This window comes from Dipodomys ordii, unplaced genomic scaffold (genome assembly GCF_000151885.1).
Source record: "Dipodomys ordii isolate 6190 unplaced genomic scaffold, Dord_2.0 Scaffold15, whole genome shotgun sequence".
In the NCBI taxonomy this organism is placed as follows: Eukaryota; Metazoa; Chordata; class Mammalia; order Rodentia; family Heteromyidae; genus Dipodomys; species Dipodomys ordii.
In genome coordinates this window covers 18288278-18304719 of record NW_012267231.1, presented here as the reverse complement: position 1 = coordinate 18304719, position 16442 = coordinate 18288278, and the positions used below count along the sequence as shown (strand labels likewise).

Here is a 16442-nt window from a genome sequence, read left to right as displayed (position 1 = left end):
GCGCCTTCGCCTCCCGAGCCCTGCGGGGGGCGGGGACGAGCAGGCCCACGCTCCGAAGGCCGGGGGAAACTGGCTTCCCCAAAGACCACCCCGAGGGGACGGAGGACCGGGACCCACACGCGCCGTCTCCCCCTCCCGGGGACGTGGGATTCATTCCCGGCGCTCAGGCCGCCAAGGGCAAGGCCGGGCGCCCCGAGCCGAGCCCGGGCCCGGGCTCTGCGGAGTTGGGTTTGGGCCGGGGCGGGCGGGGGGACAGGGGGGAGGATCTGAGGGGTTGTTGTTGGGGCCACGGAGTCGCCCCGGGCAGATCAACCAACCCCGGGGCTCCGCGGGCTGCGCTGGCCGCTGGCCAGGGACGCTGCGGAGGCCGCGGGGCGGACGAACAGGCTCTCCTCGCTCTCCTCCCCCATCCCCGTCGTCGTCTGTCTGTCTGTCCGTCGGCGCCTGGGTCGCTGCCGCCCAGAGTTGAGGTCCTCGGTTACCTGCGCCCAAAGGCTTCAGGGCCAGGAGGGCCTAGGCCTGCAGCGGGGGAGGGGGGCGGGGAGCCCCTCTTTCGGGGGGAGGGAGGATGGAAGAGAAGGGACACCTGCAATTATGGAGTGAGAGCGTCCAGCCAAGCTCTCACACACACACACACACACCCCTCCAAAGGCATCTGGTGCCCCTGTCTCTAGGAAAGATAAAGATCTTAACATGTCACTGGGAGAGACCTGACACCCTTGTGGCCCAACCAACTGGTGATGGCTTGGATGGAGATGGGGATGTGGAAGTCTCAGGAAGATACTCACTTGTGCCCCATCATAGCAGGAGCAGAGCCCACCCTACCGCACCCCACCCAGTGCTGAGAAAAAACAGCCAAGATCGCAGGAGCCCTTACTGCTGGCACACTGTTGGCTGGGATTTCACACACACACACACACACACACACACACACTCACTCACTACGGTGGGGACTGTGGAAATATTGAGGGGGGACCCCTGATGATCCCCTGCCAGGATCTCAGCCCTGACCCTTCTCCACCAGGACAGACCTGCATCTCTGGTCATCTTAGCCCCTGCATTCCTCAGCACCACAGCAGAGCCCAGAGCTGAGCCCAAGGACTGCCAGGAAGGGCTGTGCATGGAGGGTTAGGGCTAGGGGTTAGGGGTTAGAGGTTAGGGTTAGGATTGCTGTTTGTTCACATCTAGCTATTCTATGGACTTCCAGCCTTCTGAACATGAAGGCAGACCGGCCTGAGACTGAATATCAGCTTAAGATGGCTGTGTGACTTCACTTATTAAGGAAAACTTCTCTGGATCTTCTTTTTTGTAGTCTACATAATTAAGATATTAATACCAAGCTTCCTGAGGTTTGGGAGAATGCAAAATGAAATAATGTGTATGAAAAGATCCTCTAAATACACTTCAGTGAGATCTAGATAAATCTTCATTAAATTTGGATTGCATCCATCTGGGCAGGGTTATTGAGGTCACCGCACGTTGAAGCTAGCAGGAATCTTAAAGCATGTACAACCCGTCCTTGCCATTTTCCAGATTGCAGAAACAGTGAAGGGAAGGGATTTAGTCAGTATCGCACAGATCCAGCAGAATAAGACCCAGAAATCACACTGTCTAGGAAATCCTGAAAACAAGACCCTCCGTTGATTCCCAATCATCTGGTCCTTGGTTCAGTATGAAATCACGCTAGCCATGGATCATGGGTCAAAGAAGGTAAAATTCAGTCAGTGAACTACACACATGTCCCGAACCATGCCCTAAGAACACAACCAGTCACTGGAGCTCAGGCGTGCTCCTAAGAGTAACCCTTCTACCCAGATGCAGTGGCTCACACCTGTAATCCCAGCTACTCAGGAGTCTGAGATCTGAGGATCACGGTTCCCAGCCTGGAAAGAAAAAGCCATGAGAATCTTATCTCCAGTTAACCAGCAAAAAAGCCCGAAGTGGACACGGGTAGCTCATGCTTGTAATCCTAGCTACTCCAGAAGCTGAGAACTGACAATCACAGGTTCGAAGCCAGCCCAGTCAGAAAGGTCTGTGAGACTCTTATCTCCAGTTAACCAGCAAAAAGTTGGAAGCAGAGCTGTGGCTCAAGTGGTAGAATGCCAGCCTTGAAAAAGCTCCAGCCCTGAGTTTAATCCTCAGGACTGGAAGAGTGAGGGGTGGGGGGGAAGAGTAGTAGTAGCTCTAGCAGGAGACAAGAGAGCAGAACATTTTTAGTAAACAGTCCAAGCTTTTTTCCATGTTTTTCTATCTATGTCACATAGCTACAGAGTTCGTTTGGCTCACATGGAAACAATTCATTCTTTTCTCAAAATAACTTTTAGTAAAGTTGGTGAGAGCAGTAGGAACTCCAAGTTTCTCTTTGACTCGGTGTCCTATGGCAAAACCACATAGCCCAGTGCATCCAGGTTTGGACCCACAAGTAGCTTTGGCCTCAAACCTGCTGGACATGAGGCAAAGGGTCCAGCTCATAGGCCTCAAAGAAACTCTTGTGCTAATGACCAGTGGCTCTCGCCTGTCACCTCAGGAGGCTGAGATCTGAGGTTCATGGTTCAAAGCTAGCCTGGACAGGAAAAGTCCGTGAGACTCTTACCTCCAATGAACCAGCAAAAATCCAGAAGTGGAGCTGTGGCTCAAGTGGTAGAGCACCAGCCTTGAAGAAAAAAGCCAAGTGAGATCATGACACCCTGAGTTTAAGCCCCAATCTTGACACACACACACAAAAGTTGTTTATTTGCTAGCAACAGCTGGCTTCTGGGCTGGGGGGAGGGGATTGCTTGGGTTTAATAAGGCATGATTTTTACCCAGGTCCAAACAGGTAAAATGTAAAAACTCTGTGTGTGTGTGTGTGTGTGTTTGTGTGTGTGTGTGTGTGTGTGTGTGTTTGTGTGTGTGTGTGTGTGTACACGTGCGTGCGTGCGTGCGTGCGCTGGTCCTGGGGCCGCCCTTAGCTTTTTCACTCAAGTCTCTACCACTTGAGCCACGACTCCACTTTCAGCTTTTTGCTGGTTAATTGCAAATAGGATTCTCACAGAGTTCCCGGCCTGGGCTGGCTTTGATCTGGGATTCTCAGATCTCAGCCTCCTGAGTAACTAGGATTACAGCAAGTGTGAACACCTGGCTTTTTTTTTTTTTTTTTGCCAGTCCTGAGGCTTGAACTCCGGGCCTACCCCTGAGCTCCCTTTACTCAAGGCTAGCACTCTACCACTTTGAGCCATGGCACCATTTTTGGCTTTTTCTATGATTAATTGGAGATAAGAGTCTCATGGACTTTCCTGTCCTGGCTGGCTTCGAACCATGATCCTCAGCTCTCAGCCTCCAGAGTAGCCAGGATGATGGGCGTGAGCCACCAGCACCCAGGCACCTTGGCCTTTTAAACACATATTCTACCCTTTAGTCCTTGAAAGATCAAGAGGCTTAGAGACTGGGAGCCCTCAGGGAGCAAGGACATAGTAGATGCACAGTTAATGCTCGTGGTGGTAGACTTGTTAATTCCATGTTCCATGTCCTGAGTCCTCGGTGAAGCCTTCATCCTGGTAAGATGCTTTAGTGCCCAGTAGAGAGGACGTTTCAAAAACCCCAGCTCCAGCCCCAGCCCTCCTCCTGGCAGCCAGCATCAGATTGGCTTGCTGGTATCCACAGCACACAGCCAGGCCCTCTGCCCTCTGGCAGCTCCCAGGGACCCTGCTGGCTCAGTCTGGACCTCTACACCACCCAGCCACACACGCATATACACACACACACACACACACACACACACACACACACACACACACCGAGGCAGTAGGTGGATTTAGAGTCTGGGCTCAGCTTCCTAGAAACTAATGTCCATTCTCTACTGCTGGCCTCGACTTTTCCAAGGTCTCTCAAATAAAGCCAGACACCAGTGGCTCATACTTATAATCCTAGCTACTCAGAAGGCTGAGATCTGAGGATGGAGGTTCAAAGCCAGCCCAGGCAGGAAAGGCTGTAAGACTCTTATCTCCAATGAACCACCAGAAAATGGAAATGGCACTGTGGCTCAAAGTAGTAGAGCACTAGCCTTGAACAAAAGAGACCAGAGACAGCGCCCAGGTCCTGAGTTAGAACTCTACAACCACCACCACCAAAAAAAAAAAAAGCTTCCAGCTCCAACTTCTCAGTAATGGACCAGGCCGGAGAGACATTTCCTTTACCTCACTTAGGTAGGGGGCCCCAGGCACCACTGCAGCCAGCCCCTCAGCGTCTGGTGTGGATAGAAACTGAGGCCTCTGGTTGTGTGCCGGTGGCTCACGGCTGTAATCCTAGCTACTCAGGAGGCTGAGATCTGAGGATCACGGTTCAAAGCCAGTCCGGGCAGGAAAGTCCATGAAACTCTTATCTCCAATAAACCACTAGAAAACCGGAAGTGGCGCTGTAGCTCAAGTGGTAGAGCGCTAGCCTTGAGCTGTAGAGCTGAGGGACAGAGCTCAGGCCCAGAGTTCAAGCCCCACGACACACACACACACACACACACACACACACAGAAACTGAGGCCTCTGGTCACCTTCTGCCCACCAGGTCAGTGGCCTTTCCTTCTTCTGGCCTTCCTTTACAATTGTTCCTGGTGAGCCTAACAGATTCCAGTCCCCAGGCTGGATGGGCAGGAGGGGTGTGCCCCACTCCCTGGGGATGCCCACAGTGGGGTGGGTTAAGATGCTCTGCCCGCCCCTTGCTTGTTGACAGTGCGTGAGAATCGGAGCAGATGGATGAGGGCCGGAGCTAAAGTCTCACAGCTCAGCTGTCCACGCCACCTCACGGATGGATACACAGAGAACTCCATCCTGGTCCTCAGAGCCTGTGCAGCTGGGTGGGCTTGGGGCCGCTGAGGGTCTCCCTGAGGGGCCCCCCACTGCAGGGAAGGCTCCCTGCAAGGAGTGTTGAGGGTCCCCCCTCCCGCCTCTGCACCCCTTTGGTGAGGAGTTCAGGTGTCCAATTCACTATATAAAATAGCAGCGACCTTTGCTGCCTGGCTCCTTTTTTTAAAAACTTCTGATTGAAGTACAGCAAACACACCTTCTTACAGCTCTGTGAGGCACAATGGGATGTTTTGATGCGTGTATATATACACCTATGGGGGTGGTTGATAATTGGCATATCTGCTTAAACTTTTAATTAATTGATGAATTAATTAGTTTTTTTGGTCGGTTGTGGGGCCTGAACTCTGGGCCTAGGCGCTGTCCCTTAGCTCTTCAGCTCAAGGCTAGCGCTCTACCACTTGAGCCACAGCGCCACTTCCAGCTTTTTCTGCGTATGTGATGCTGAGGAATTGAACCCAGGGCCTCAAGCATGCAAGGCAAGCGCTCTACCACTGAGCCCCCTTCCCAGGCCCACTTTTACTTATTTATTTAAAAAAAAAAAAAAGTTGTACCCATACTGGGACTCGAACTCAGGGGCCTTGCATTCTTGCTTAGCTTTCTCACTCAAGGCTGATGCTCTACCACTTGAGCCATGGCTCCACTTCTGGCTTTTTGGTGGTTCCTTGGAGATAAGAGTCTCATGGACTTTCCTCCTTGGGCTTGGCTTTTGAACCACCATCCTCAGATCTCAGCCTCCTCAGTAGCTAGGATGACAGACATGCAGCACTGTTAGCCAGCTCTTGATCATTTCCTCATGATGAATAGACTCCATTTTTTTGTTTTTTGATCCAGTCTCCTACTCCCTCTGGCCCAGCCCCTTGTCCTTCCCGTCCCTGCCCAGGCCACACTGCCCCGCCCTGCTTACACCACTGCTCTCTTCACTTGAGAGTACCCCACTTCTGCCTGGGGTGATCCCAACTAGCTCCCAGCCTTCATGCGACTCCTTCCCCTCCTGTTGCTCTGAACAGTGGCCTTCCCAAAGAAGGCCCCCACCTGGACCCTGGAGCCAGCCCAGGCCTGTGTCCTGTGCATGGCTGGTCATTTAGAGATGGTTTTACACACACACACACACACACACACACACACACACAGAGCCAAGCACCAGGAGAAGAGCTACAGAAGGAAATATACCAGGGCTGATGTGATGATGAATCCAGGTGACAGGTGTGGGACCCAAAAAGGAAGGAGGGAATGGGGAAGCTGGGGAGGGGTGCTCGTGTGCTAGTCCTAGAGCATGAACTCAGGGCCTGGGTGCCATTCCTGAGCTTTTTTTGCTCAAAGCTGGAGCTCTACCACTTGAGCCACAGCTCTACTTCTTTTGACTTTTTTGGTGATTATCTGGAGATAAGAGTCCCATGAACTTTCTTGCCCAGGCTGGCTTTGAACTATAATCCTCAGATCTCAGCCTTTTTGGGAGCTTTGTGACGCTGAGCCCCACAATCAGGGGAAGTACACGGGCAGCCCCCCTCCACTGTGCTCTCCCCCATAGCCTAGCTCCCCTGGAATCTGTGGGAGCGTGGAGCCGGTGCTGGAACACATGCCAAGAACAGAGCTCACCCCCTTATGACTGTGCAGGGACGGGTGACGCGCAGACTTGACAGGCGCCCAGAGCCTGCCAACGCCCAGATGCTCAGGGGGACTGTCATGCAGGGCCCAGCTGGGCAGCTCGGAGCGCTCCCCTCCCCTCCTCACCCCCTGCCAAACCTCAGCCTCCGCTCACAGATTTAGCCTCCAGCCTCCTTCATGGAGGCTCTCCTCAGCCTCTGCGGACGAGGAGCCATTAGAGATTTGTAGCCATGAGTTTCCAGCTCCTCATGTGGATCTGATCCTCACACAGTCTAGCTTACAAAGGGCTTCAAGTTCTCTGAGCCTCCGTTTCCCCATCAGTGCTATATGGGGAAACCCCAGACAGACACGGCCCAGTAGATTCTGTAACAGCTTCAAGAAACTACGATCCATGGGCTGGGAAGGCGGCTCAGTGGTAGAGCGCTTGCCTTGCATGCATGAGGCCCTGGGTTCGATTCCTCAGCACCACATAAGCAGAAAATAAAAAATCCAGAAGTGGTGCTATGGCTCAAGCGGTAGAGCACTAGTCTTGAGCTGAAGAGATGAGGGACAGCACCCAGGCCCAGAGTTCAGGCCCCACGACCGGACCCCGCCCCCCCAAAAAAAAGAAAGCTATGATCCTGGTCTCCCAGGTCCAGGGCAGGCCAACAACATCGACACTGAAATGCCGAGCCCGGACTTGAAGATAAGATGGAGCCAGGTAGGATGGTGCACACCTGTAATCCTGGCCACTTAAGAGGTGGGGAGTAGGAGGAAGGCTCCCAAAAAGTTCTTGAAACTCCATCTCAACAAACCAGCCAGGTGTGGTTGTGTGCACCTGCTATCCTACCTCCACAGGAAGTCACAGATAGGAGGACTGTGGTTCAAAAAAAAAAAAAAACCAAATAACCCAGTCTGGAGAAAGTTATTATGAGACCCTGTCACAAGCCCTGTGAAAACGCAAATCCACCCTCATGCTTATGATGCGAGCATAGGTATCATACGCATAGTCATACTGTCATTACTATTCTATGCCTTCGTTTCTCAGCTATATAGCGGGGTGATTGTGAGTATATTATTTGTCCTCATGGTTGGTTTATTTGTTTGTTTACAGCTACAGAGTAGATCATTTATGTGGCTGTGCTAACTTTTCCATGGTTATTGTTTGGTTTTGTTGTAGTGCTGGTATCGAGGCTTGAACTCAGGGCCTGGACGCTGTTCCTTAGCTTTATTGCTCAAAGGCTGGTGGTGCTCTACCATTTGAGCCACACCTCTGTTTCTGGCTTTCTGCTGGTTAGTTGACCAATAAGAATCCCACAGATTTGTTGGCCTTGGCCAGCCTCAAACTGTGATCCTTAGCAATCCGTCTTATAGTGGCTGGCCCACGCCCTGCTATTTCATAAGCTTTTGAGCTCTGAGAGGTATCACGGAGACTCCCTTAGTCCCCACACACCCACCCGCTTTCCGTGGGCCAGGCAGGGTGTGCAGGTCAGGGGGACACCTAGATTAGATCCACATGGAGACCAGGAAACCAGACAGGGTCTTGGGACAGCTTGGGGACAAAGCAGGAGTCCTTATATAGCACCATAAGATGCAGGTTTGAAAACTCAGGGCCGGAAGTTTGGCACAGAGAAGCCACTACAAGCCTGTGCCCGTGCTAGAGCTCGAACTCAGGATCTAAGAGCCACTTTCCCTCCAGGCTGGTGCTCTACCGCTTGAGCCGTGCCTCCAGTCCAGCTTTTGTGCTGACTGATTGGAGATAAGGATCCCACAGACTTTCCTGCTCAGCTGGCTTGGAACCTCCATCCTCAGGGTCTCAGCCTCCTGAGTAGCAGGCCTTACAGTCACTGAACCGCCAGCTTGCTGCTCCAAACTGTCCTGAACTCCTTGGCTAAGTACCAGTTCAGACTATGTTTTTATCCAGCAGCCACAGGCACAGCCAGGGTGGCCAATCAAAGCTGCCAGGGAGAGGCAAGTTCAAAAGTTCTAAGGAAGTTGAGGAAAAATTAAAAACACAGCACGCGTGCATTACGGGTTTGCTTGCTGTCTGGTGCCAGCCTTGTTCCAATTGGCGCTCTCAGCTGTCTAGGAAGGAGGAAGCCCTCTTGTACCCTTTCTGCAGATGGAGAAAGGGCCATCAAATGACGTCGAAGATTGTGCCCCCTCCCGGAGTCCTCAAATACACAAAGTCCCTGTCCAAAGTTGCTGTGATCCAAAACACAGGCACAAGTGGCTCGCGCTTCTCACCCTAGCCACTCCGAAGGCTGAGATCTGAGGGTCGCAATTTGAAGCCAACTGGGGCAGAAAAGTCTGTGAGACCCTTATCTCCAGTTAACCCATGAAAAACTGGGCTGGAAGCATGGCTCAAGTGGTAGAGCACCATCTGTGAGTGAGAAAGCTAAGAGTAAGAGTCAGTGAGTTCAAGCAGTGGTCCCCACAAATGCGTGCGGAACCAAGCTTTCACACCTTTTTCTCTTTACCTGAATGACTGATTCGTCATTCATTAAGTCAACCACTGTACACTAACGTCTCCAGTCCAAGTCTGGGCACTGCTGGTTATTGACAATCACAGGCATGCCACGGTACAAACACTGCCAGAAAGATATGCCCGGTCGCTGATGCCTGTAATCCCAGCCACTCAGGAAGCTGAGATGTAAGGATGGTGGTTCAAAGCCATCCTGGCAGGAAAAGTCTGTAAGACTCTTATTTCCCATTAAGAACACCAAAAAAAAAAAAAAAGCCAGAAAGCCGGGTGCTGGTGGCTCACGCCTGTAATCCTAGCTACTCAGGAGGCTGAGATCTGAGGATCGCGGTTCAAAGCCAGCCCGGGCAGGAAAGACTGTGAGACTCCTATCTCCAATAAACCACCAGAAAACCAGAAGTGGCGCTGTAGCTCAAGTGGTAGAGTGCTCACCTTGAGCTGAAGAGCTGAGGGACAGCACTCAGGCCCAGAGTTCAAGCCCCACGACCGACAAAAAAAAAAAAGCCATAAGTGGAGGTATGGCTCAAGTGGTAAAGTGCTTCACCTTGAGAGAAAAAGCTTATGGACAGCACCCTGGCCCAGAGTTCAAACCCCAGGACTGTCGTCAGAGGAAGATCAAGCAGACACAGTGAGGCCACTTCAGGCCCAAATGGACAGACAGAGGGACCCCCAGCTAGTTATGGGCTGACAGAAAAAGAATGAAGAAAGTTTTTCAAGTTAGCAGTCCATTACTGGACTGTGGGGAAGAAAGCCAGGGTTTCTGATGGCCAGGTTCAGGTATTGGCCTGGCTTGTTTCTTCCTGGTTAGATTCTCAATAGGGGTGCCTTTTGGTCTCTTTAAACAGGACCAGGCAGGTGAGAAGCTGTTTCTGGGAGGGAGAGAGGAAGGGAGGCCCAGGGCAGAGAAGATCAACCTACAGGTCGCCAAGCATGGCAGTCAGCCAGCTTGGTCCAGCTGTGGGTCAGTTCTTTCCTGCTGTGTGGCCTTAGGTAAGCAGGTTGACTTCTCTGATCACTGGACCTGTAGGCTGCGAAGCATCGAGCACCTAGATCACTTGGGGGACATGGGAGAAAAGACATCGCAGGAGATGAGTGTGCGTCCACTCTGCTCAGGTTTTGTTTGGTTGGTTTTGTTTCATTTTTGAGGACTGGGACTTGAACTCAGGACCTCAGACTCTCCCTTGGCTTTTTCATTCAAGGCCAGTGCTCTGGCATTTTTTTCTTTGCTGGCTTCTTGGAGATGAGAGTCTCCCTGATTTGTCTGCGCGGGCTGGCTTTGAACTGTGATCCTCGGGTCTTAGCCTCCTGAGTGGCTGGGATTAAGGCGTGAGTTACTGGTGCCCAACCTCCACTTGGATTTACCTGCTTCCTCTTCCCACAGGGCACAGTGCCCACCGGGGCCCCCAGGTTCAGCTCTGTGAGGCTGCAGCTGGCATTTCCTTCTCGGGCTCATTATCTGTTTCCTAGGAAACACGGAGAGACACTGATGGTGTGTGTGTGTGTGTGTGTGTGTGTGTGTGTGTCTCACACACATACCTCCGCTGCCACCTAGAATGACAACTAAAAAACAAATACAGTTAAATTCATTCGCACCCCGTGCCCAGCACTCGGGGCACCCTCCGATTGTCCAGTCTGAGGCCCCCACCCATGGCGGCATCTGGTCTTCCTCTGAGCTCTCCAGCCCTCCTCTGCCCCATTCCCACCCCGCCCTTAAAACCTGCCAGGGGCTCATGCCTGTCATTACTCAGGAGGCTGAGATCTGAGGAGCAGTGTTCAAAGCCAGCCCAGGCAGAAAAATCCATGAGACTCATCTCCGATGAGCCAGCAAAAAGTTGGAAGTGAAGCTGTGGCTCAAGGATTAGAGGACCCCCCCCTTGAGAGGAAAAGCTAAGGGACAGCACCCAGGTTCTGAGTTCAAGCCCCAGTACCCACACACACACACACACACACACACACACACACCCTTGCACACACAGATCTGCCTGTCCCATGCCTTGGCCTCCAGGAAGCCCTCCTTGATTGCTCCAGGCTGCCTCAGCCCAGTGGCTTTCTTTCCACCCCTGAGAGTCCCTTTGCTTACTTCTAATATGGCAGTGACCGTATTGCATCAATTCAAGCAAACACATGGTGCTTACTAAATGTCTTGTGTTCACAGAGGTTTGGGGTTGCTTAATTCAGATCAACAACACAAAGAGACATTAGAGAGAATACTGTGAGGCCCACAAAAAATAAAACTTTTTTTTTTTACGTTTCCTTCCTTGTTACCACCTAAGCATGGGTTTTCTTGTACTGTATAAAAACCTTTTATTATTATTATGCCAGTCGTGGGACTTGGAACTCAGGACATGGATGCTGTCCGTTAGCTTTTTCACTCAAGGCTGGTGCTCTACAGCTTGAGCCACAGCTCCGCTTTCAGCTTTTTGGTGGTTCCTTAGAGATGAGAGTCACATAGACTTTTCTGCCTGAGCTGGCTTCGAACCACGATCCTCAGGATCTCAGCCTCCTGAGTAACTGGACGACAGGCGTGAGCCGCCGGAGCCTGGCACAGAAGCCAATGAATGGAGAGTCTGAAACTGCTAACTGGAGGGGCAGGCTGGTGGGCCTGACCCAGCCAGCCACCGCCGCGGCTTGCTCTCAGCTGACCTGGTAACCAGCCGTTTCTTCCTCTTGGTGCAGCATTACTTCACCGTGAACTTCAGCCATGAGAACCAGAAGGCCTTGGAGCTGAGGACAGAGGATGCCAAGGACTGTGACGAGTGGGTGGCGGCCATCGCGCACGCCAGGTAGGCCTTGCCCCATCCCAAGCTGAGGAAATCAAACTGAATCCCAGAAAGAGGAGAGGGGAACGCAGAGAGAGGGCCAGAAGAAAGCAGGTGTGGGAGAATGATCAGTGGTTGGGTCCAGTCTTATGGGTTGTGCCTCCTAGGATCCCAAGAAATACAGCACACACACACACACACACACACACACACACACACACACACACACACACACACACACACACACACACACACACACACACACACACACACCAGAGGGCTGGGAGACAAGTATGTCTGCTTTATCAGAAGCTTAGTCGAAGGCATTCAGCGTTCTAGCCCAGATGCAGCCACTAATTTACTGTGTGGCCATGTCCCACATCTCTCTTCTCTGCATACCTTACTTTTCTCTTGTCAGTACTGAAACCGCTGCTCCTAGACCTGCTCTTCTTGACTTCTCGACAGTCCCTGGCCCTCTCCGAGGTAGAATAGCTCAGCCAGGAAGGAAGGACAGACTGGTGCTAGGGAGAAAATGGGGTTCCAAGCATACTGAGTCCTTTCGGGGTGCTGACATGAAGGTTTGGGGGCTGGGGTGTGGCATGAACAATGCTCTTGCTGAGCTGAGTACTGTCAGAAAAGCCACGCCCCAAATCACACCAGGCAGATCTCTGGGGGCTCCATGGAGAATGGGGTGTTAGTGTGTCTACCTATGAAATATAAGCTCCTAAGGACAGAAATGGGTGTGTCTTTTGGTCTGTTTGTTTTTTGTTTTTGCATTTCCAGTGACTGAGAGAAGTGTAGAAAATGTATTCATCAAACTTGGATAGGAAGACTGCAGAGATGAATGGATGGATGGATGGATGGATGGATGGATGGATGGATGGATGGATAGATGGGTGGGTAGGTGGAGCAAGGCTGGATGCTTAGTTTATATGTTAAAGATGAATGGACCAGTGTTGAAAGCCTCTGTGGATGGATGGGTAAAGGATAGATGATGGATGGGTGGATGGATGGATGGATGGATGATGGGTGGCTGGATGATTGATGAATGTTGAAAACCTGTGTAGATGGATGGATAGATGGATGATGGATGAATAAGTAGATGAATAGATGGAGCTGAAAGCCTATGTGGATGGATAGATGGGCAAATGGATGATGGGTGGATGATTGATGGATGGATGGGTGGATGGATGATTGATGGATGGATGGATGATGGATGCATAGGTAGATGGATAGATGAATGTTGAAAGCCTATGTGGATGATGGATGGGTAGGTGGATGCATGGGTGATGGTGGATAATGGGTAGATTTTGAAATACAATGTGGATGATGGGTAGATGGATGATGGATGGATGTTGAAATCCTATGTGGATGATAGATGGATGATGGGTGGGTATTTGGATGGATAGATGGATGGATGGATGGATAGATGGATGGATGGATGGATGGATGGATGGATTATGGGTGGATGGATGATGGATAGATGATAGATGGATGGATGATGGGTGAGTGGATGATAGATGGATGAATGGATGGATGATGGGTGGGTGGATGATGGATGGATGAATGGATGGATGATCGGTGGGTAGATGATGGATGAACTTCACTTCACTTCAGGCTAGTTGACCAGAAACCCTTTTCTTGTCCTCACAATAACCCTGACCCTGAGAGCAGACCATCTGTTCCCTGCCCTCAGGGATCATCCAGTCTTATCATGGAGACCAGTTTCTAGCAGAAGAGCCAGCAGAGGCCGGCCCTGAGAGTGACGCCAGCAAGACAGAGACAAAACAGAAACAGTCTAGTTAGGGAAATGTTAGACATGTGAACAGACAGCTCTGGGCATGAAGACTGGGTGAGGAATGAAGCAATGTGACCAGGTGCCCATGGCTCATGCCCAGAATCCTTGCTCCCGAGGAGGCTGAGATCGGGAGTGTGGTTCAAAGCCAGCCTAGGCAGGAAAGCCCATGAGTGTCTTACCTCCAGTTAAACAACAAGAAACCAGAAGTGGATCTGTGACCTCAATGGGAGAGCATCAGGCTTGAGTGAAGAAGCAAAGAGGATAGCAGCCAGGCTCTGAGTTCAAGTCCCAGTATTGATGGGCATGCGCGCGCGCACACACACACACACACACACACACACACACACACACCTCAAATTTGAAAAGGATGTATTAGAATCTGTGCATAAAACATTACCATAGACTTAAGGGCTTAAAGCCACATCCTTTACTTGCAGACTCAGCAGAGGGCTCTGCCCAGCATCTTGCCGGGCTGAAATAAGGGAGGAGAGGACCTTATGAACTCTGAGTTTCGTTCAGCTGAGCACATACAGCTGGGGTGGGGGAGCAAGTGTATGTGCATGTATGTGTATGTATGTGCATGTGTGTGCATGTATGTGTATGGCCTGGGCATTGATGTGTGTGCACCTCGTGTGTGTGTGTATAAGCATCTGACCATGTGAGTGCAAATTCATGTGAGCATGTGTGTGGATGTGTATGTGCCCACGATCACATATACATGCGAATGTGTACATGTATGCATGTATCTGTGGCTGTGTGTTCATGTATGTGTATAGGTGTGTGCATTCCTGCATATGGGGGGCGAATGTGTATCTGTGTGGTTGTGTGCAGTGTGTCTCCTTGTGTTGCACCTGTGCACCTGCATGCATGTGTGCTGGTGCACAGGTATGTGTATGTGTGTGGTTTTGTGTGTTCATGAGTATGTGCATGTGTGGATCTTCTGTGCACAAACATGTTTAGGTTTGCAGGTACATGTGTGCATGTGTGCTTATATGTGCATATTTGGGGACACATATTCATGAGTAATAGTCAAGACTGTGTGTGAATGTGGTGTGTGTGCATACAGGTGAGTGGTGTGCATGTGTGCATATGTGTCCCTGTGTGTGGTATTTATATGTGAGTGCATTCGTGCATTTGTGCGTAGGTGGGCATGTCTGTGTGCATGTGTGTCTTGCACATATATGTGAACATGCACAAGCATGTTTCTGTGTGGTGTGTATAGGCATGTCTGTTATGCATGTGTGTTTGTACATGTATGTGTGTCAGTCCATGTTTTGCATGAAGGTGTTTGTGCAGGCGTGCACATATGTGTGTTCATTGTGTGTGCGTGCCTTGTGTGTCCAGGTGTGTTCATATGTGACAATATGTATGCCTCCTTTCCCTGGAGGAGAGTGTGTGTGTGTGTGTGTGTGTGTGTGTGTGTGTGTGTGTGTGTGTATGTGTGTGAGAGAGAGAGAGAGCATACATACCAACTCAGGGCTGGGGCACTGTCACTGAGCTTTTGTGCTGAAGTTAGCACTCTACCACTTGAGCTACAGCTTCATTTACATCTTTTCTGGTAGTTAACTGGAGATATGAGTCTCATGCCCAGGTTGGCCTTGAACTGTGATCTTCAGCTCTCAGCCTCCTGAGTAGCTGGGATCACAGGCTTGAGCCACTGGCGCCCAGCTTCCTGTCACTCCTTTTTAAAGCTTTGATTCTTCATGTGAGAGAGAATGTGTGATATTTGCCTCCCTCACACTTAGTTCCATACATTTGCCTTATGATTATGACACATCTTATTCTTCTTTATGGCTTGATTTCCTTTATCCATTCGCCAGCTGATGGATTCCATATTTAGGCAGATTCCATCTTTTAGCAGTTGTGAATAGTCATGAGCAACATAGATGTGAAGCAGGACTCTCTGTCACGTGCTGACTTATGTTCATTCAGGCACATGACCCAAAGTGGAAAAGCAAGAAAGGAATCTCCACACAGGCAGCCATAGTGGTTGCTTTACCTTATGTCCCCAGAGGTCCTTCTGCCCCTGCACGTTCTCCAGCATTGGTTTTGTTTCTTGAGGATTGCCATTCTGACCGGAGTAAGAAGGAATCTCAGTGTAGTTTTGATTTGCATTGCCCTCAGGACTAAGGATATTGAGTATTTTTTCCATGTATTTATGAGCCATTCGTATTCCTCCTTCTGAAAAATATCTGTTTACCCCCATTCATGGATTTTATTATTTGTTCTTTTACCTCTCATTTTTGGAGCTCTTTACTTATACTGTATCTTAATCTCTTATACAAGGAATGACTGACAAAGGTTTTCTTTCATTCTGTAGGTTTCTGAGTCTGGTAATTGTTTCATTTCCATTTAGAAACCTTTTTTCCCCTCTCTCTTTTGCTGGTCCTGGGGCTTGAACTCAGAGCCTGGGCACTGTCCCTGAGCTTTTGTGCTCAAGGCTAGCACTCTATTGCTTGAGCGTCAGCACCACTTCCAGCTTTTTGGTAAGCAATTGGAGATAAGAGTCTCATCAACCTTCTTGTCTGGGCTGGCTTGGAACCACGATCCTCAGATCTCAGCCTCCTGAGTATCTAGGATGACAGGCATGAGCCACCAGCACCCCGCTGTGGAATCTTTTCTAAGGCAATACATCCACACTTTTCACTCTTGTTCTTATTTTCCAAGCATTTGGAGTTCTCTTTGGAGATTTTACTTATGCCTGTAACTTCCAGGGTTTTTCTGTTTCCTCTAACAGTTGCAAGATTTCTGGTATTATATTAAAATACTTGATCGGTTTGGAACTTATTTTTGTACAGGGTGAGGGAGAGAGAAAAGGATCTAGTTTTCATCTTCCACATGTGCATATCCAGACTTCACACCATTTGATAAAGTATGGGGGTCTTGGTCAAATCTCCGATAGTCACAGCTGGATCTTCTATTCCATTGATCAGCATGAATATCTCTTGCCAGTACCACACCAGTAACTCAGTACTGTGTAA

General features: G+C 50.4%; 1 protein-coding gene across 1 annotated transcript in view; it reads left to right on the top strand.

The window, feature by feature from the left end:
* The window catches only part of Rasgrf1 (Ras protein-specific guanine nucleotide-releasing factor 1), an 84538-nt gene that overhangs the window by 568 nt on the left and 67528 nt on the right, over nucleotides 1-16442 (top strand). Inside the window, exon 2 of the mRNA XM_013011956.1 lies at nucleotides 11581-11687. Within this exon, the coding sequence (XP_012867410.1) occupies nucleotides 11581-11687 (107 nt within the window). The remainder of the gene's footprint in view (nucleotides 1-11580; nucleotides 11688-16442) is intronic.